The 22132-nt window shown below is 50.5% G+C and overlaps 1 protein-coding gene across 2 annotated transcripts in view; it reads left to right on the top strand.

Annotated features, from left to right (window-relative positions):
• Coro2a (coronin 2A) overlaps window positions 1-22132 on the top strand; it is a 52614-nt gene that overhangs the window by 4989 nt on the left and 25493 nt on the right. The window contains exons 1-2 of one of the 2 annotated variants that reach the window (XM_051161767.1): window positions 20124-20364; window positions 21935-22132. The exon at window positions 21935-22132 is cut by the window's right edge and continues 3 nt beyond it. In XM_051161767.1, the coding sequence (XP_051017724.1) occupies window positions 20308-20364; window positions 21935-22132 (255 nt within the window). In that variant the 5' untranslated portion in view covers window positions 20124-20307. Of the gene's footprint in view, window positions 1-20123; window positions 20365-21934 lie in introns of those variants that run through there. The other variant, XM_051161776.1, reaches the window with a different exon arrangement.

Below are 22132 nucleotides of genomic sequence, written 5' to 3'. Positions count from 1 at the left end.
GCCAGCACGCTCTGACAGCCACCAGCTGGTCTCAGGCCAAGAGCTTTTCCTGCCCACCTGCAAAGTGATATAATGACACCAACCACTGGCTTCAGAGACATGTGTGGCGAGTGCTTGACAGGGCATGCCCAACTGATGGGAAGTTCCTCAGGGCTGCTCCAGAGTGATGGCCAAGCTGGCGGTGGACTGAGCTCCCTCTGTCTCCTGCCAACCTCCCCTTCACAGTTAGCTGGAACTACACAGGGCCCCACCTGTGCAAGAGCTTCAGGTTGTGACTTGGAGGCCAAGGTTGTAGATAAAGGGCTTCGGTGAAATGGAAGGGACGCTGACTCGAAGAAAGAAGTGTGTCCCTTCTTTGTGCCTCAGTGTTCCCATCCATAAAACGCGACCTCCCCATCCCCCTGGTCTTTACTGCTCATAGTTATCAGCACCCCAGCTCCCATCCACTGAGGTGCTTCCGAGCTTAGAGGGAGACGGGGATAAGCCGCAATCAACCAGTCCTCGGTAGCATAGCAACAGTCCATAGCCAGGAACCAGAGATTCCCCTAGCTATGACCTCCAATCCAGCCTGGGTCAGGTGGGGCCCAGGAAGACACCGCTGCTTGCTGGGTGTGGAGTCAGCCACCTAGGAAGGTCAGGCATTGGGTACTTCACCCACACCTCTAGACTTTGCTTCTTCCCTTATAAAATGGGGGTGATTGAGCCAGAATGAGGCTTAATTGGCTAAGTGCTTATCTAGCTTGTAGAAACTTGGAGTTCAACTTCCAGCATCCCATAAACTGGGTGTGGTAACTATGTAGCTAATCCTAGCACTTGGGAGATAGAGGCAGGAGGATCTTAAGGTCCAAGGCTGTATAGCAAGTGTGAGGCCAATTTGGGATGTGTGAGAGATTATTTCAGAAAAGGGGGGGAGGGCGCGGGGAGGTTTGCTGATACATGCCTGCTCTGCTGTGTGCTCGGTCTTGCTTAGCTCCCCAGGCCCTGAAGGATATAGCGATGCTCTGTGAAGCGCACAGCACCAGGCACCCCTCCATTGTGCTGGGTTCTGAGTTCTGGAGCAGCTAGACAGGAAATGTCTGCTGTGAAAATTCTGGGATCAAACCGGGTAGGGGCAACCAGCCAGATGAAAGGCCACCGCTGCCCTTAAGTCACTTGACTGAGAAGTTCCAGAGTGTCTGCTCCGCTTCACTTGGAGGGAGGTGCTGAAGGCAGTCACCACTCAGTCACAAGTCACAGCCCCTCTGGGGAAGAGAACCATCTGTGCCAATGAGACCCAATAGCCCCAACGTGCTGCTCCCCCACCCACCAGTGAAAAGCCCCAGGCACCTGCCTGAGAAGCTGTAGGGGACTGCCAGGTGCAAAGGCGAGATGTCATGACATCACCATGAGGACTGGTGTGCCAGAGAGAGGCCCAAAGTGGCATGCCATTGGGAAAAGGACAGTCTCATAGCAGAAGGATTGTGTTTGAGTTCACTTATGAAAAAGGAATGTGCACACATAAATGGAGAAAAATGTCCAAGCCAGGCTTGGTGGCACAGACCATAATCCTAGCCATCCAGGAGGCTGAGACAGGGGCATTTCAAGTTCAAGGTCTGCCTATGCATTTAGAACCTGTCTCCTAAAGTGAAAAAGAGAGCTGGCAGTGCATCAGCGGTAGAGCACTTACCTAGCACTTAGCAGGCCCTCGATTCCATCATCAGTACTGTGGGTAGAAGGGATGGAGGGTGGGAGGGAGCGGAGACTTCAGCATCTGTCTGAGGATCTTCAGTTGTCAGGTGGTGTTTTCTGTGTTTTGAATTTTCTGGACATGTACACATTTACCTGCTGCAGTGGTGGTATCGACGATCTGCACCATGGTTACAGTAAGACCCAGTTGGCAAGCCGGGTGTGGTGGCTCATGCCTATAATCCCAGCACTCGGGAGGCAGAGGCAGGTGGATCGCTGTGAGTTCGAGGCCAGCCTGGTCTACAAAGCGAGTCCAGGACAGCCAAGGCTACACAGAGAGAGACCCTGTCTCGAAAAAAAAAAAAAAAAAAAAAAAAGACCCAGTTGGCATCAGCAGGCCAGAAGGTCAGGAGGGGATGGGGCACATGGCAAGGAACATTTCCAAGGACAGCTTCATGGAGATACTCAGAGGAAAGGTCTCACAGCTCTGGGCCATGACACAGTTGGCGCTGAAACATGACTGACCAGAGCCAGGAAGTGAGGGTCCTGCCACAGTAAGGCCCTCCCCTGAGTACGGCTGAAATAGCTAACAGAGATCTGGGGACACCGGGGTGTGTAGGGGTCTGAGCCTTGGGGTCTTTGGTGCATCAAGAGCCCAGGATGACGTCAGCCACTGGAGGCCACATTCCCTGAACAGCATGGGGTCTCAGTCTTTGCCCCCTAGAACACACAGGCCTTCAGCCACTTTGCACAGTAAATAAAGAAGCTGAGCTACTATATTGATTTGGTTTGGCTTTTTGAGACAGGGTTTTGCTATATAGCCCTGGCAGATATGCTACCCGTTATATAGCCCATGCTTGCCTGGAACTCCTGGCAGTCCTTTTTCCTAAGCTTCTGGAGTGCTGGTGTGTGCCATCATGCCTGGCTCCCGTCAAGGTGTGTGTGTGTGTGTGTGTGTGTGTGTGTGTGTGTGTGTGTGTGTGTGTGTGATGGGTGTTTTGCCTACATGAATGTCTGTGTATGACTTTCATACCAGGTATCCACAGAGGCCAGAAGAAGGTGTTGGAGTTACAGACAGTTGTGAGCCCATGTGGGTGCTGGCAATTGAGTCTGGGTCCTCTGGAAAAGCAGTCAGTGCTCTTAACTATTGGACCGTCTCTTCAGCCCCACATCTAGACTCTTAATGTGTATTCTCTCCTCCGATCCTCATAGCAGCTTCTGCTAGACAGAGGCACAGCTGGTTCGCACCTGTCCACACTAGGTCCTCCCTCTTCTTCCTCATCCACAGCGGGCTTCCAAGCTTGGCGAAGGGGACCGTGCCCACACTGTGGAGCAGTATGGAACGCGCAGTGGTTAGGGAGAATGGCCAGAGGAGGTTGGAGATCTTGAAGAACTTGCTGGCCACCCATTAACCTGAGGCCCGCTGTAGCTACTACCCATAGTGGCTTGGCCAGTGGCCTGTTTGGAGAAAGGCACAGGGCTCTACTCTCTACACACAGTGCTGGAGTCTTGCCCAGACCACAGCAACTGTTCACTCCCTAAATTGTTACTGTTTTTCTTTTCCTGTTTTTGAGACAAACCGTGTAGCCACAGCTAGCTTGGAACTTGCTAGGTGGACTAAGCTGGCCTTGAATTCAGTAATCTGCCTCTGCCTCCTGAGTGCTAGGATTAAATGTGTGAACCATGCTTCTTAGTTCCTTTTTCTTTGTCTTTGTCTTTTTTGCTTTGTTTTGTTTTTCAATATTGGTTGTGTGTGTGTGTAGCCCTGGTTGTCCTGGACTCATAGAGACCCACCTGCCTCTGCCTCCCAAGTGCTGAGATCAAAGGTGTATGCCACCACCTCTCAGATGCTGTTTTTCTTTTTTAATGCTATATTTTTTCTTTCCTTTTATTTTTCAATATAATTTTTTTAATAGAACCTTTGTTCCCATAGTCATCACTTTCTGGGTATGTAGCTAGCACTGGGCTTCGAGACACTACACAGATCAAACAGATCCGGCCCTATAGAGTCATGATCTGTAGATGTCAGAGAGAGTCATTGTACAGTCCCATAAAACCTGAGGTAGAAGTCTGGAGAGGAAGGGGGAAAAAAGAGCAGTGGAGTAGAAGGTGGCTAACCCTGAATACTGAAAGGTTTCTCTAAGGAAAGAGCTTTTCAATTGAGCCAGGGGTGCTTGGGCGAGGGTAAGCTATGGGCATACAGGAGAATCAGCCTGGGCAAGGCCCTAGGCAACAGGAAAGGACCTTTGGGGAATGAAAGGAGCTAGATATCTGCAGCTCAGCTCCCTGAGCAAAGTGGGGCTGGAGGGTGGGATGCTTAGAGTCAGGCATTTCCAAAAGCAGAGGGACAGAGGGAGCCCATGTGGTGCCTTAGGCCAAGTAATCTCAGCATTTGGGAGGAAGGGCCAGGGGTTCAAGGTCATCATCAGTTACGTAGTAAGCTCAAAGCCAGGCTGAACTACAGAGGCCCTGTCTCACAAAACAGAACAACATAGGAGAGGTGGCGGAGCTGACGAGGTGAAGGGAGAGGAAGAAAGATACAGCTGCCTTAAGAGGCATTTCAGACATGGAACAGGAAGGTAGGGCGTTGTCTGCGATGGCTTGGCTTTGGGTGCAAGGAGGAAGCAGTCAGAGAGAAGGCCCGAGTTCCAGCTCGTCGCTCGGTGCCCTTTACAGGCCAGAACTGCGGAGGGATGCAGGTATGAAAAGCAGATGATACCGGATCAACCTTCACTTGTCAGAGCCTCCTGCCTGTGGCTGTCCCCTTTATATGCCTACCAGCCAAGCAGACAGATACTGAGGCTCCACCAATGTTGGGGTATGCTAGATGATGTGGGAAATGGCAGGGTGAAGGATTTAAGGGATTGGACAAAGAAACCTGATCTTCCAGAAGAGTGCATCCAAAGAGTGTGTCAGTCCCATCACCCAGAAGCTGGCTCTGGGACTGGCCTCCACCCAACCTGGGCCAAGTAAGTGTGGGGTCAGCTGTTACTCGTGTCTCTCATGTCTGTCAGAGATGCTGGCAACGGTTTCTCTAGTGGGTGAGATGTGGTCAGGCCTGCAAGGGGCTTCTGTAACTGGGTTGGAAACAAGTAGCATTCTATTCACGCAGACCAGTGGTTCCCATCCTTCCGGATGCTGCCACCCTTTAATACAGTTTCTCACGTTGTGGTCATCCCCAACCATAAAATTATTCTGTTGCTGCTTCAGAACAGTAATCTTTTTTTTTTTAAGATTTATTTATTACATATAGTGTTCTGCTTGCATGTACACCGGCACACAAGAAGAGGGCACGAGATCTCATGATAGATGGTTGTGAGCCACTGTGTGATTGCTGAGAATTGAATTCAGGACCTCTGGAAGAGCAGACAGTGCTCTTAGCTGCTGAGCCATCTCTCCAGCCCTGTTCTAAATCTTAATGTGAATATTTTTGGAGGCAGAGGGTGGTTTGAGGGGGTCGCGACCCACAGGTTGAGCACCTCTGTTCTAGACCACGTTTGGCATATGACAAAGAGACAGCGGTTGGTCGAGGCCAGGAGATTATTTGAGGATGAAGCACACTTTGCAGAGGTGAAAAAGGCTCGGGGAGGCTGCAGGGCTTGTTGAGGTCAAAGGGCTAGGAAATAAGCGCCTTGCAGTGGGGTTCTGCACCCTTTGCTGGATTTTCCTTCGGGGTTGGCAGCTGCTGCTAACTGAATCTACACTGTGGGAGCCAGGAGGATGAGAGGAAGCCATGGCTACTGTGGGGTACACAAAATGGGAGTATAGGAGGCGTCCTAGAGGAAAGAGCCTTTCCCGGCCTACCCAGTCAAATTGTCGGGCTTGGAGAGAGGCTTGCTCAGCGTGGATGGGGGATTGCAAGTGTACACTCTAGTTGGGCTGTTCTGGCAGGGAGAGGTTTGTTTTGTTTTGTTTTTATTGTTGTTGTTGTTTACTTTTGGGGTTGAGAATAAACTCAGGGCCACACCCAGGCTAAGGGACATGCACTGTTGTGAGCTGCACCCTAGCCGCCAAGGAGGCCTCTGCTTGCTCATCAATAACACACCCAAAATGCGTAACCACAAGAAGCTGGCTCTCTTTCAGGCTGCCAGCTCATCTCCCTAAAGCCCTTCCTTTCGCTCGCCTAGCCCCTCCAGGTATCCTCCTAAGCCACAGCTTGGCTTGCGGTGGTGCCGGTGCAGGTGCTGGTGCCGGTGGAGAGACTGTGGGGAGGTTTGGAGCGAGATGCTGCCCCCTGACAGAAGTCCATAGGAGGGTTCAGCCTGAGACGCCCAGGCACTGGGAAGTAGGACAGCCCGAAAGGGGGCAGGGAGGAACTGAACTGTGCAGGAAGTTCGTGGAAACAGGAACAGGTCCCAGGCCATTGCCTCATCAGGCCTAGGACCATAACTGCCCAGCCAGAACTCCATGAAGAGTCTAACAGGGTCTACTGGTGCAGTTGGCAGGGCTGAAGCCAACCGCCTGGGTCCCGAAGCCAACCCTAGTTCTCAGCCCACTGATGTCACCAACATCCTAGGTCCTCCGACAACAGCCCAAGCTACCTCTGATGGGACCTGTTTCACAGTCGAGGAACCGCAGGCTTGATAGTGACACAGAAATGAAGGGACCCTCCTGCAGTGCAGGAAGAAGACTGACAAGGGGTCACTTGGTGGCCTGAGCCCCAAAGCAAAGCAGGGTCTGCCTTTTTGGGTCTCTGGAACTGGAAAGCAGTGTCCCTCCCACACATCCGTGAGCTTCTGGCTCTTGTATTCACTTGGGAAGTAGCCTGAACTGTGTGTCCTGTCCCTGTAGCATGCACACCCTCTCCAATTTTGTCATCTACTCCCAGGGCTTCCAGAATGAGGTGTGCAATATACAGTGCCTGTGAGCAAGCAAGGTATAACCTGCACCAACAAGAGCAGAATTCAGGGTCAGTGTGGGCACCATGCAAGAACACTGTGGGCCACACGAGGCCCTTGGGTTCCACTCCCACCAACAAAAAGGAAAGATCAAGGGTCACTTGTGATTGCCAGGTGTGGACACGCTGTTCTCCATTGAGTACCTGGTAGATCTGTCTCAGATGATCCAGGAATCTCTGGGGAAAAGGGAAAACAAAACAGGGTGAGTGGACCCCTCCTCTTCAGTCTGCTTAGCAGGGTATCCCAATTACTTAACCTGGTTAATTGATCTAGACTAACACATTAGATTAAGAGAGTATATTAACTACCCACTATATAACTTCACTAACTCTTCCCCAAGGGACAAGTTTTTTATTTGTTTGATTATATTTTACTATTTACGTATTAGGTGTGTGTAAGTATGCATGTGCCACAGCACATGCACGGAGGTCAGAGAATAACTCGTGGGAGTCAGTTCTCTGGCTTCCACCAGTGGGTCCCAGGGACTGAACTCAGGAACTCAGGCTATCATCAGGCTTGGTGTCACTCATCCATCTTGTCAGCATATCTGAAAGGAGAGTAGTTCTATGAGAGCTGGTGTAATGACATATACCTGTAATAACAACAGTCGGGAGCCTGAGGCAGGAGGATCACCACAAGTTTGAGGCTACTCTGAGTAAATCTGTCTCTGTCTGTCTTTGTCTTTGTCTCTCTGTGTCTCTCCCTGTCTCTCTCTGTCTTCTCTCTCTCTCTCTCTCTCTCTCTCTCTCTCTCTCTCTCTCTCTCTCTCTCTCTCTCTCTCTCTCTCTCTGTGTGTGTGTGTGTGTGTCTGTCTCTGTCTCTGTCTCTGTCTCTGTCTCTCTCTCTCCCTCCCTCCCTCCATCCCTTCCCTTCCCCTACCCCTATCCCTTAGCCCTCTCTCCCCTTCCTTCCTCTCTCTGTCCCAGACAAATGAAACTAAAACAGGTGAATTGTCCACGTGGGCTTTTAGCTTGAGGACAGTATTTTTAAGGCCAGATTGACAGCCACTGTGAATAGCTGTGAATGTCACTCATGTATGTGTAATATCTGTGTCATATTTTATGGTGACTAGTGATGGGTTCTGGTATGTAATATAAAATACTGGATGCTGGGTGGTGGCAGCGGCACAGGCCTTTAGTCCCAGCACTTGGAGGCATAAGCAGGCAAACCTCTGGATTCAAGGCAAGCCTGGTCTACACAGAGAAACCCTGTATCGAAAAAAACCCAAAATAATAAATAAAATATAATAAAGTGCAGTCTCAGGGCTTCTACTCTTTGAAAGAGTAAATGATGAAGAAATTGGGGGGCTGGAGCTGGAGAGATGACGCAGCAGTTAAGAAAGAGCTCTGACTGACCAGGGTTTGACTCCCAGCACTCATATGATGGCTCACAGTTGTCTGGAACTCCAGTTCCAGGGAACCTGACCTTTTCTTCTGACCTCCAAGAGCACTAGGCATGAACATGGTGCAGTCAGACACCTACATACATAAAAATAAACTTTTTGTTTTTAAAGTTTGGAAGTGTAGTGGCACTGAAGCATAAAGCCCTACAACACTTGAGGATCAGGATGTCGAAGTCACCATTTACTACATAGTGAGTTTGAGGCCAGCCTAGGATATATGAGAACCTGTTTCACAAACACACAAGACATTTCTAGCCTCTTCTAAACTAGTGGTCTCCAAGGGGGCACTTCACCCCCATAATCGAGATGTATCTCTGTTACACAGTTGCACACATGGACACGCACGCATTGGCTACTCTGGGTGTATAGAGCCCTAACCCAACATGGACTTATCAGCCCTGGGAAGATGCTGGTTAAAGCAACGTGTACAGGCTCACCCCATGGCACTTGGGGCTGCTGGCCTTGCCAACAGGAAATATCCTTGGGTTTGTCTTCTCTTCCGTCCCCCAGAAGCCCCATGTTTCCAAGACAAGCCACTCTCAGTCGAGGCACCTCACCTTTCAAAGGCCTGAGGGCAAAGCTGAGTGAGGTAGCACACACTGGTTAGCCCCAATGTGCGAAAGGCTGCAGCCGGAGTGTATGTTGGAGACCAGCCTGGGCCACATAACAAGGCCCTTCATTTAAAGGGAAAAGAAGATCTGACCCCCCGGGAGGATTCTGATAATGTGAATGACCCCTGACCTCTCCACATAAGGCCTTTTCTCTTTTGCCAGCCATCTTTGGAATTTGCCCCTCCACAAACAAGTTCCCACTATTACTTAGAGTGGTAGAGATAAGAGGGAAAATATTTGGTGCTGTAACCAGGCACAGGCTGAAAGGGAACTTTGTTCACTGTTCTAGAAGACTCCCAGACCTCATCCTGTTCCCACTTCTGCCCTGGCTGACTAAGAGCATGCAGTCAGTTTCCCCTCCTGAGGCTTACAAGTGTGATCATTCTATGTTGTGGAAGACCCGATGTACTGAAGGTCCTCAGCCCCTAGGGGGGGGGTGTGGAGGTGTCACCCGGGATCCAGTTTGACACACCATGGGAAGGCCACCAGAAACTGGAGAGGAAAGAAGAAAAAGTCCCACAAGGAAATTTTCAGCCTGGATCCGAGCCATCTCAGTAGTCTGTAGTCAGGGACCTCTGATGTCTGTGACGCTGTTACCGTGGAAGCTACAGATGACTGCTAGGGATGCAGGGACTGATGGCAGTGGAAGAAGCCAGAAAATTACACTCCCAAAAGGAGTGAGTTCTCCATCACTGACAGGATGCAAGCCAAGACCCTCAGAGTTGATCAGGAAAGGTGTGGAAAGGGAAGCAGGGAGCCAGGCTGGGCCTGACTGAGCCAGGTCAACTCTAGGACTCCGTGTGCCTTAGTCTTGCTCCCTTCTGCAGTGGCAGGCCCATCTGAGAGGAAGAGCTGCTGGGTCTGGCTGAGAATTAGATTCTGTTAAGAGTTAGAGATTCGAAGTCACCATGGTGGGGTGCAGGGTACAACAGACTGTCTCTGATTTCATCTAGTTGTCCGGAGGCATGACTGCACATGAGTGTGCGCACGCACATGCACACGCACACACAAACACACCACACACACACACACATACACACACGGTTCAAAGTAAGTAAAACAGTGTGAATACTTTTGCTTTCCTCCAGCTTTCTCAGAGCCCAGGACACTTTTACTGCAGACCACTTAGATGGGAGCCAGACTCTCAGCAAGGACTCAGTAAAAGTCACCATTCTTTACGTTTTTAGTGTCAGGCCTTGAATTCACTCTATAGTTGAGAATGACTTCGAACTTCTGAGCTCCCTGCTCTACTTCTCAAGTGGCTGAGATAACAGGTGTGCTACTGCCACACCTGGAACTCTGCAGTGCTGATGCCCAATCCCAGGGCTTCATGTATGCTAGGCAAGCCCTCTACCAAACTATGTCCCCTGCCTCTATCTCCCGATTTAAAACAGTCACTCTGGAACTGGCCAAATGCCAAGGGCTTGATAGATATTAAAGCATCTTCCAAGGGAGATGAAGAAACCAAGGAAGAGGGCTGGAGAGGTGGCTCAGAGGAAGGAAGGAAGGAAGGAAGGAAGGAAGGAAGGAAGGAAGGTAGGTAGGTCTCCAGGACCATGTATGGTGAGACAAAGTTTGAGCCTGGCAGGTAAGCTCCCAACCATGTCCCTAATGGTGATATACTGAGTCTTGGTAGGACCACCATGTTTCCTAAGTAAATCAAGCTCCTTTCCACCCATTCTCCCGTCAAGACTCCCTGCAGCCTCAGGAGGGCAAGCTGGATGCTGTTTGTTCCTTTTTATTAGATGGAGCATAGGAGCACATCCAAAGGGGAGGGTGATCTGGTGGTGCTTGGGAAGAGCCGTCACCACCTGGAACTGGAGGTGGGGGAAGGTCCCTCCAGCATTTCCTGCAGCAGAGGAGACACCTCAGCAACCAGACAGCCTGTGCGAAGGGTCCCTGGCCAAGAAGACTGAGTAGCCATGGAGATAAAGACAAGAGCAAGTCTCAGTGTGGAGCCACTTGTCCCAGCCCCCACCTCCAAGGGCACATGAGGAACTGGCCCTGAGGCCCAGGAAAACCTGGAGGCTGGGAGCTTCACAGAGGATGGGAAAACGGATGCTGTCCACTCCATCAAGGAAAACTGGGTGGGACCCACCTCTGCCCTCATTGGGTGATGGTGTAGAGGAAGATGGAGAGTGACCTGGAAGGACCTCTCAGATCCTAAGCAAGATGCAGAGCAGATGTCCTTTGAGCACAGTCCCCAGAGCAGCTGCTTCATGGCCATTGGAACTTAGAAATGTGGGTTCCCAAACCCTGAGCCAGAAACTGTAAGGTACAGGATGTGATGCCCAAATGGCTACAGTCAGCTCTCCAGGAGGTTTGAATTTCAGACTCCAGCAAACACACACAAACCAGGTGCTGCCACACCTCCCCCCACCTCCAGCAGTCCATCCTGAGGCAGAAAGACCTCCTCCCGGGGACACTGGTATCTTTTTCCTGAACTCTTCACCCCCAGCTCCTGGCTGCTAGCAGTTGTAATCTGGCAGGAGAGGTTGTTTGGCCTCTGCTCTCTAAACCTGCAGGCCCAGCCTGTGCGGAGGATCTGGGCGGAGCTCCCGGAGGCTGCTAGCAGAAGGGGCTGCCAGCTGTTGCAGGCCTGCCTAGGGAATTAAGGCCGACCTGCAGCATGTATCTCCATGGTGACAAACAGGTAGGGATACAAGTACCATTCTTGTGAGGGCTGAGTGTTGAGGTGCTCGTAACTGGGGTCTCTAGTAATGGGGTCGTCATCCTGAGCACAGTCAAGGATGCCCTCAGATTTCTGCGCTTTCCAGCAGCTGCCAGCAACCAGTCCGCATGCAATAAAACCTGCTGCTTTCTTCTTAGATCAGCCTGGCTTGAGGAAAGAAAATCCCCTCTCAGCCCCCTAAAGGTGGGCCTGATCTCTGCAACTCTGACCATGTGACAGCTCTGCTAACAACCCCTGAGGATCCCCTTTCTCTACAGGCCAAGCCCCGGGCTGACCTTCAGCACCCTGGCCAGCTGCAGCACTCCCTGCCCCACCCTCACTCTGAGTACATACCCAAACCTCTGGCTTCTCAGACTCAGCTACACACCACGATCCCTACAAGCATCTCACAGGCCATTCTGGGCCAGGCAGTGCAAGCCCTATCTCTCACCTGGGCTCCTTCGTCTTTCTTCAGGACTCACTTCTGCTTGGAAACCTTCCAGGGCTCCCAGGGCTCCCAGGGCTCCCAGGTCACTGCCTCCCGCTTCAGATGGCAGCTTGGGGAAGCCCTGGGCTTAGCCCCAGGTAAATAATAACCAGATCTCAGTGCAGGCCATTCAGCCTTGCACACCAAACGTGAGCGCGATGGTTTCTAATGTCTCCAACACCCCAGTCAACTGAACACCCAGCAGTTTGACCGTTTCCATTTTGTCCTTACCTCCGGCCCATGGCTGCCAAGGTAGTACCAGGTTCAGAGAGCGATGACTGTGGGCCTGATCCCTGTAACAGGCAGTGATGGCTGACTTGGTGGGTTCATGGATGGGGGTGGGGGGGGGCGGTGCTGTGGCTCAATCCCCCGCTCTAAAACTGAAGCTACAGGACCTTGGCCCTTCTCTGTTCCCTGTGGGACCCTGGGCAAACATTTTCCCTGTGTAGACCTGTGGCCTTCTCTGCCCAGAGGTAGATCTGGAGGACATGTAAACTACTAGACAGGGTCCAGAGGGTGGGCCTCTGTACAGGTACAGAGTACAGGGTACAGAGGTTTGAGCCTCCAGGAGGCATCTAGGAAGCTCCTTGGTGGCCTTGTGCCTGGAAAGCCCCAGATAAAGAACTTGAGAGCCAAAGAACCTACATGGAGTTTGCCTTGGGACCTCACTGGGGTAAGGAACAGGAAAGTTTTCTGTTCTGACTTTTTATACATACTGCACTGGGACCGCTGATAGTGCACTGTCCTCATGGACTTTGGGAGTCTCTGGCTGTGTCACATTCAGGCTCCAGGCTCTCTGTACATCATTCCCATTTGGTAGGGAAGTCAGAGGTATAACCATTGATTGAATGGATGGAAAAGCCAGAGGAATTGGATCCGCCCAGGGTCACAGAGCACATCAATGTCAGAATTAAGACTCTCCTGGCACATATGCTATCAGAGAGACAATGCCAGCCCCACTGCTCACAGGGCCCAGAAGAGTGACCTTTCCAGCCAGGTTTCAGCAACCCATGCCTGTGGGTCCTTTGGTCTGTGTGTGAGTAAAGCAGAGAAGGGAACCATTTGGCCTTGACGATCCTGTGGGTGGGAGGAGCCAGGATAGGGAGCATCTTCCATGAGCCTGACAAATACAATTTGCATGTGTCACCCTAGTCCTCCAGAGCATAAGATAGGCATGTCAGTGGCAGTGCTTGAGATGGAACCCAGTGCTTCACACATGCTGGGCAAGCACTCTACCTGTATCCACAGCCTTCTTTTTACTTTTTGTTTTGAGACAGGTGTTCACTAACTTTCCCAAGCAGGCCTTGAACTTACTCACTCTGGAGTTGCCTTAGTTTTAAAAAAAATATATTTTGTTAATCCCAGCACTCGGGAGGCAGAGGCTGGTGGATTGCTGTGAGTTCGAGGCCAGCCTGGTCTACAAAGTGAGTCCAGGACAGCCAAGGCTATATACAGAGAGACCCTGTCTTGAAAAACCAAAAAAATAATATATATATTGTTGTTGTTGTCTTTTTTTTTTTTTTTTAATTTTTTGAAAGTCAGGTGTTATGGTGCATGCTTTTGATCCCAGCACTCAGGAAGCAGAGGGAGGCAGATCTCTGTGAGTTTAAGGCCAGCCTGGTCTATAAAGCAAGTTCCAGGACAACCAGGGCTACCCAGAGAAACCCTGTCTTGAAAAGGCAAAAAAAAAGAATTGCAATTAAATTACCATGTTTCTTCCTTCCCTTTCCACCCTCCAAACCCTCTTGTATACCCCTCCCAGCTCTCCTTCAAATTCGTGGCTTCTTTTTCATTAGTTGTTATTTTATGCATATGTTTTTATATATACATATAATGTTACTTGTATGTATGTTTTCTGACCATTTGGCACTGGACAACCAATTGGTGTGATGCTCCCTGGGAAAGACCACCACTCTACTCCCAGCTTTCCACAGTTCTTTGTGTAGGGTTGAGGCCTCCTGGGCTTTTCCCCATCCTGTGTGTGTGTGTGTGTGTGTGTGTGTGTGTGTGTGTGTGTGTATCTGTGTGTGTGTCTGTGTGTGTGTCTGAGTGTGTGTCTGTGTGTGTCTGTATGCCTCTGCGTCTGTCTGTGTGTCTGTGTCTGTGTGTCTGTGTGTGTGTCTGTCTGTCTGTGTGTCTGTGTGTGTGCCTGTGTGCCTGTGTGTGTGTCTGTGTCAGTATGTATATCTGTGTGTCTGTGTCTGTGTGTCTGTATGTGTGCCTGTGTGTGTGTCTGTGTGTGTGTGTGTGTGTGTGTGAATGTTTGTGTGATGTATGCAGCTGTTCCCAGAGGCCTGATCTCTTGGAGCTGGAGTTACAAGCTGTTGTGAGCCAGCAGAGTGGGTCCTGGGAATCAAACTCAGACCCACTGGAAGACAACACACGTTCTTAACCCCTGAACCATCTCTCCAGCCTCACATGTTGAACGTTTGATCCTTCTGGCTAGTAGCTGAGATTATAGGACTCTCCCACCAGGGTTTGTTTAGAATAGCCTATAAGATGTGCTAAGCCGGACATCATGGTACTTCCCACTGGGAAGGCAGAGGCAGGAAGATCTCTGTGAGTTCAAGGCCAGCCTATCTATATAGTGAGTTTCAGGACAACCAGGGCTACATATATTGAAACTGTCTTTAAAAAAAAAAAAAAAAGTGTAGGGAGGGCGAGAGATAAACTAAGCGCAGGCCAAGAAACAGAGTACAAGTCTTAAGCCTGGTACCTCTCTCCTGGCTCTTGCCACCCCACCCTCAGTATGAAGATGAGTACTTCATACAATGGGGTGATGAGGAGTGGGGGTGTTATGATGAAACCTGGAGCAAGAGTAGGTAGGGCAAGAGGCAGGGCCATCCTCAGAGCCCAGAGAGTGGCAGCCACAGACCTGACCCTTATGGCCTCACTTCAGACCCTAAAAGGAGAAGCAGTATGCGCCAAGATGGGATATCCAAAAGGCATGGTGCTCTGGAGGACTGGGCAGGCAGCACAGAAAGCCGGGGAGCATGGGACCCACCACCCACGCCCAACAGAAGCGTTTGAGGTATAAAGACCCATGGTGAGGTTTAAGGGAACGCACTGGTGAGAGAAACAGAGCCCTCCCCACGACTAGGCTCGCAGAGAAGCCCGTGGTCATCTCTGGGTGTGCCCTGCCAGCTAACCCCGGCTCTGGGCAGTTGGGCGGGGGAGGAGAAGGCTCTCCTCAGAGTCTAATTTCATCAGGAAGTCTAATCTCATCAGGCTTTCTCTTGGCTGCCGCCAGCCTCAATCTGTGTTTCCTATGGGCCTGTGGGAGGCATCTGTGCCAGACCAGAAGGTCGGAGGGGGAAGGGAGGCAGCAGGTGGACCTGAGAACTGGGATGCTTAATGTGCATTTGCTGGCTGCAGGGTGCCTGTGCCTGTGCTAGGATGTTTGATGCCATTGGAGGTACCCCAGAATCTGCCCTGGGCTGTGCTGATGGACAAGCCGGAAGGCTTCCCCAGCCCTGCACCTCCCCCAAAGCCCTCAGCATACAGGTGGAAGCTAATAAATCCTCCATCTTTGACCTCTTTCAATGGGGCCGTTCCTTACCTTTGAACTTATGTGTGTCTCTGTGTTCATCCTCTTGGAGGACGCTAGCAGGTAGACCCTCAACCTGCTCATGCATAGGGACCACTTTCCAACCTGGAAGGTTCTACTCAGATGACACAGGACTCACGCCTTTCCTGTAGATCTAACTGGCCCGTAGCCCAAATGCTTCAGTCTCACCAGCTAAGGTTTATTAGCTGAGCACTGGGAGGGTGTCCGTCACTCTGATGCTCTGTGAGTTATCTGTGGGATCCTGCCCTAGGGAAGCGTTAGTTCTGTTTCTGAGCAGTTCAACTTCTCGTTCCAGCTCAGCCACTAACTAGCTGTGTGATGTTGGGGGAGTTTCCTTTGCCCCCCACCCCCTCACCCTCGCAGTGGATCTCATTATGCAGAGCATTCCCAACACATGGCCCATACACATGTGAGTGGTTGCTAGTTACTACAGGGTGTTGTCACGTCTGGTATTACTGTTGGGGAAATCGCTATGTCTGTAACGTGCTGGCAGGTCACAGAGCAGTGCCCTTCGACAGCACGGTGGTAGCTACCATCCCCTGATCACTCTGTTCAGAGTTGCCCGTGGCTGTGGAGCCCTAGAAGGCTGTGGCCTCCATGAATGCTGAGTCCAATGTTAGGTTTTCTTTAATGCTGTGGTTCTAGATCAGTGGTTCTCAACCTTCCCAATGTTGCGACTCATCAACACAGTTCCTTGTGTTGTGGTGACCCCCCCCACACACAACATAAAATTACTCTTGTTGTTACTTCATAACTGTAATTTTGAGAGTGTTATGAATCATAATGGAAATGTCTGTGTTTTCCAATGGTCTTGGGTGACCCCTGTGAAAGGGTCTCTTGATTCCCAAAAAGGGTCATGAGCCACAGGTTGAGAACCACTGATCTAGAGGTTTCTGTTGGGAAGGGCTGTTAAAATCAGGATGAAAACCTTACAGTCCTCTCCCCATCTCCTACCAGGTTACTTGATTATAATTTTTAGGGATGCTGAGAATTGAGCCTGGAGCCTTTATCTATTAGCTATTAGCTGGCCTCCAACTAAGGATATAAGCTGAGGCTGACCTTGAACTCCTGATCCTCATGAGTAACGGAAGTACAGTCTTGTTGCACACACTGGGTTTTATGTGGTATTGAGGATGGGACCTGGAGCTTTGTGCATCCCACGCAAGCCATATCCCCAGTCCCCTGGCGTTTCAGAGTCAGCCCCAGCTGCTGTACCATTTCATCTGTGACTATTAAGCATATATCTTTAAGAGACAGACTGACAGCTGTAGTGCCTTTTTCTCTAATTTATTGGGCTTCTTATACTGCTACCTCCCTTCTCCACCCTTATCCCTTCCAACACCCCAACACCAGGTAGGAGGTTAGTGGGGAGAAGGAGCGTAGGTCTCTTTACTACTTCCTGCTGATTAGGGTAGTCAGGTTCTTTGGGGTAAGTCCAACCTCAGCCCTCAGGATATCCAGCAGTCCAGTAAACCAGCAACAGCAGGTGTAGCCACAAGAAGAGCAGCAGCCACCTTCTTCCTTTGAGCGCCCCCTTTTCCTCTCAGTGCTCTGGCATTTTTAATATCCTCTCAGAGTCCTCAGAATTAAACTATCTGCAGCTGACAAAGATCACGCCCCTCTCTGAGGCCTCACAAAGCAATCATAGTTAACAGCTGCGGGGGAAAGAAAAAGTAAAAGCAGCCCCACTTGGAAGTATGCCACACTTGGAAGTAAAACAAAAACATATTTACATAACATAGTTGAGTTTTTAAAGATACCAAAACTTCCACTACAGACAGCAACAGTGTTGCCATCACCCTCAAAGACAGCTAGTGACACCGTCCGTCAGAGATCATTCTAGTTCCTCAGACTGGCTTTCTGTGGCTGAGCATGGTGGATCAGGATTCTGGCTTTCTGTGATCTTTATGTTGTCATCATGAAGTCTCCTCCAGTCTGGACAAGTCCTGTTGGCCTTGTCACCTGTTGAAGAAACCCGACAGTTTTTCAAATTTTGTTTTGTTCTGTTGAGCCAGAGTCTCGCTCTGTAACCCAGGCTGGTCTCAACTCAAAGCAATCCCCCTGCCTTAGCCTCCAGAGTGCTGGAATTACAGGGGTTTGCCACCAACCCAGGTGGACTTTCTGACCTCTTTCTTGTGGGTTTGAGGGATTGTTTGTTCTGTTTGTCAGTCCATTTCCAAATACACAAGCCAGATAATTCCCACCCTTCAGGCTGCCTTACTCAATGGATAGTGAGCGTCCTTGATACATGAAAGTTTTAATTTTTCATTAAGTCATTAAGTCCAGTTTTTTTCTCCTGTTGACTGCTTTTGGTCACCACCAAATCTAGTATCTTGGGTTTGGTCTTTTTTTTTTTTTTTTTTTTTTCCCTAAGCATTTTATAGTTTAAGCTCTTTTTTTCAGCTCTTTGAGTCATTTTGAGTTGTTAGAACTACAAAATTCAACACACGGGATTTCCTGTATTTAGAGCTTACCAATTGCTTCCTGGTGAACACTTCTCACCCAGGTTGGTGTGCAGAGTAACACTGACTCTGCTGGCATTGGGTTACATGTTTCGGCAAGGCCTCTTTGTTAGGAGCAAGACGCATGATGGCTGCCTTTCTACCTCCTATGCTGCTGAGACTGACCCGTGCTTTCAGGGCTCCGTTAGGCCTTTAACCCGCAGACTTGACTACAGAGCGTGAGCCCACGGAGATGAATCAAAATACAGCAGGTTCTGCCCTGCACCCTGGGGTGCCAGATTCTGTCAGGGTGGGTCAGGGCGGGGCCCAAGAATGTATAGTTTTGGCAAGCTCCCTGGTGATGTCACTCTTTGGAGACTCCACCATGAGCGGCTGTGTCCCGGTCCTTGTAAGTTTTTCTTACCCTTTTACTAAACACACTCAGGGACTTCCTGCAGACCAGAGGGTATGCTGGATTTGGTTTTTGTTATTTTTTACTTTTTTGGAGGGAAGGCCATTCTGTAGCCCCGGCAGGTCTTGAACTTGTGCCCCTGTTGTCTCAGCCTTTCAAGTGCTAGGATTACAGGTTTGAACCTCTATGTCCAGCCAGCAGTGGGATTCAGTCAACCTCAAAGTTCTGAGTTGCCAGCCACCACCCGAACCTATTGTCAGCCCTTGGGTTCACCATCACTTTTCCTTTCACACTTGACACTTCCAGAAAAGGAGTGACCTCAGAGAACAGTGACCCAGATATTCATTCCTTGAACTGAAGCCTTGGGCACCAAGTAAGCCCTGAGCCAGCCAGCCCTGGGTAGACAGTGGTGATTGAATGAAGTCATAGTCACCTCTCTTTACAAACCTTCTGGAACTTTCTGCTCTAGAATGTTCTAGTCTCTGGTTTAGGATGCTGGGCTCTCTCATTTCTATAGCTCTCTTTCACAGGCAAGTGTCAAAGTCAGGGCTCCCAGGAACTTAACTATCCCCTGTGGTAGAGTGACCAACTTGTCCCCGTCTACCTGGGGCATTCTTGGGTTTGGGTGGGATTTTGCTAGTTTGGTCTTTTTTTCACTTCCAGTCCTAGGGTCTTGCACATGATAGGTAAGTGTCCTGCCACTAAGCTGTATCCTCAAACCCCCTTTTGTCATTTGGTTTGTTTCCTGGGATGAAAATCTCATTATGTAGTCCAGGCTAGGCTCAAAATTGTGGCGATCGTACCTAAACCACCCCAGTGTTGGGGTCCAGATGTCAAGCCACCACACCCGGCTCCTTTTTCATGTTTTTATTTTGAAGCAGATGCGTACTCCATCTCCCAGGCTGGTCTTGAACCTGAAGTCCTCCTACTTTGGCTCCTGAGTTACATCACAAAAACCATTGTCCAGGGAGCCGACCATGGCCCTTGGCAGACTGGTACAGTTGGTCACTCTCCTGAGGAACTACCAGGTCTCCTTTACTTTGGAAAGGGGAGAGGGGGGACTGAAGTCCTAGTCTCTGTGACACTGGAGGTCATTGCTGGAGAAGGCAGAATGAAAAGATGCCTCATGCCAAGAAATTGTGGTTTCAGTCAGGGCTTGGCCTCAGATTGAGAGACTCTGTGTTGAGAAATCTTACCAGAAGGAGCCAGGACCTGTAGTTTCTTCCTTCTTCCCTGTGAGAAGATACCCTGAGAAAGGGACAGAGTAAGCAGAAGCATCTGTACATAGCCTTGACCTGAGAAGGCCTCATGAGGCTCTCCAATTGGCTATGCGGGCTAGCTGCCCCATGTCTTCTGATAATGGGTTGGGCCCTCACTAGGAATTCTGGGTGCACTAAAAAGAGACTTAGCAACATGGCTTAGTAGGTAAACTAGCTTACCCTGCAAGCCTGATGGCGTGAGTTCAGTGCCTGGAGTCCAGGTAAAAAGCCAAATGCCACAGCTTACATCTGTAATGCCAGCCCATCTGCAGTGAGATGGGAGACAAAGACAGGAGAATCAACTGGAAGCTTGAGGGCCACTGTGGCGTGCAGAGAGCCACTGTGGCATGGTGGTAGAACCAATACCTACCTCAACAAGGTAGAACCATCTACCAAAAGTTGTTCTCTGACCTCCCTGAGGAGGTTTCTCATCAGGGTTGAGGCCAAGGTGTACTCTGTAGTGTCAAGCCAAGGAGTTTAGTCTCTGTCTAGGGTGCATCTCTAATCAGGTTTTATTGTGTCAATTCGTGGTCTTTGAAGAATCTCACTTTCAAGTGGTTTTGTTTTGTTTGGTTTGGTTTGGTTTGGTTTGGTTTGGTTTGGTTTGGTTTGGTCAGCCAGTGTTGCTGGGTAGCCCAGGCTAACTTTGAATTTGCTGTGTTCTCAGGCTGGCCTTTGTAGCTGGAGCTGATTTTAAACTCTTGGTCCCCAAGCTGGGATTATTGGCAGATGTCACCACACCTACCTTGCCCTTCTAATCTCCCTCTCCTAAACTGTCTATGATAGAAGGTGGTGGTTCAGACTCTCCCACAAAGCGCTTACAGGAAGGGCCTCTGTGCCCACGAGGTCAAATTTTTTTGAGGAAGAAACAAAAGAGAAACTTGAGATAGCAGATGTGGAAAGGCACTAGCCGACTCCGGCCCAGCCCACCTGTCCTCAGACCGAATCAGGTAATGTCCTTCTCAGCCACCCACAGTGGCACCCGGGAATACTTCACTGGATGATCTGTGTCCAACATGGGTTCCAGTACCGCTTACCTGCAGGGCTGGGTGAAGAAGGGGACCCTGGCGAGCAGGCAGGATAATCTGTGCCTTACCCCCCACATTCCCCACCAGCAACATCACCCACACACGGGCACAAATACACATGTGTCACGGGAAGAGGATCGGCTTTGGACTCCCATGTTGGCTGCTTGTACTGGTACAATTTCAGACACGTGGCTTCCCCGGCACCTCCATTTACCATCGTCAGATAAGGCTAGTGCTTCCCACCTCTGGAGGGTCCTTCGAGATGAGACAGTCCCCGGCCATTCCACAGCCAGACTTCGGCAAATAACCCCCAGGGGTGTGAATCCGGGAGCCAACTGAAGCCTTTTAAGGATGGTGATTGCCAGCCCACAGCCTACTCCCATGGCATCATGCCACTGGGCACACACAGGCCGGCAGCAGAATGGAAGCGGTCCCAGTGCCACTCCCGAGAGGGCTGCTGTGGAGGGATGTCATGTAGTTCAGACAAGTTCCTGCTAGCAACTATTGCCCCTGAGTTGCTGAGTCATCGCAGCCACACAAGCAGGCACGGTCCCTGAGCAGAAGCTCCCAAACACACCTGGGACAGTGCCAGCGCCCCCAAGAGCTCTCTGATGGATGCAGAGCTGCATGCACGTGGTCGTACAATATGGACATTCCCGTGCTGTGCGCAGAGGGCCTGACCTTACTAGATGCCATTCTCCCCTACTTCTGTGACCTCTCCCCCATTCCAAAGGTCTGGACAAACCTTGACGATGGAAATAAGGCCTGGGGAGGAGCAGACGGGTATTCACAGTCACAGTCACATTGCTGACACTGGGTAGTTTCCAAAACATCTCCTTTCCAGAGCAGGGAGACAAGCCAAAGAGGGACAGACTGGTGTTAGCCCATTTTATAGACAAGAAAATGGAGATTGCGAGGGTTAAGTCATTTGCCTCTCCTAGGAAAACCAAGTTGGAACTGGAGGCCAGACTGGCTGGCCACAGAGAACACCCTGGTTCTCACTTGGTTGGCAGGAGAGCTTGTCTGGTGAGAAGAGTTGGGGCTGGGGTGGGGGGATGTAGCAAATATTCTGTGGTCCCTCTGTTTTGGGGGGGTTCATGCTTGTGGAAAACTGAAAGGCCTTAGTGTACCCACAAACAGATTGATAGCAACGACCCACAGCCCCCTCTATAACCACAGTGATAGCCTGTTCACCTGGCTGCCCCTCATAGTGGACACTGCCTTTGTAGAACTGGCCACTATCCCAGACTTGGTGGCACAGCCTGTAATCTTAGCACTCAGGAGGTTAAAGCAAAAACAATCATGAGTTCAAGGCCATCCTGGGCTACATAGTGAGTTCCAGGCCAGCCTGATCTACATACTGAGACCTTGCCTCAAAAAGAATCCGCGGTGAGTCCCGACCCCTGCCCAAGCTGTGCCTGTTAAGTCGTCTCAGGTGGGTAATGTGACAAGGCACTGAGCCTCACACTGTTGGTCCCTCTGTCCCTGGCAGATGTCATGGCACCCCCAGTATCGCAGCTCCAAGTTCCGACATGTCTACGGCAAGCCCGCCAGCAAAGAGAATTGCTACGACTCGGTGCCCATCACACGAAGCGTCCATGACAACCACTTCTGTGCCGTGAACCCCCACTTCATCGCTGTGGTCACTGAATGCGCTGGTGGGGGGGCCTTCCTCGTCATCCCCTTGCAC

Source organism: Acomys russatus, chromosome 2 (genome assembly GCF_903995435.1).
Source record: "Acomys russatus chromosome 2, mAcoRus1.1, whole genome shotgun sequence".
NCBI lineage: Eukaryota > Metazoa > Chordata > Mammalia > Rodentia > Muridae > Acomys > Acomys russatus.
This window is presented reverse-complemented; position numbering and strand designations above follow the sequence as displayed.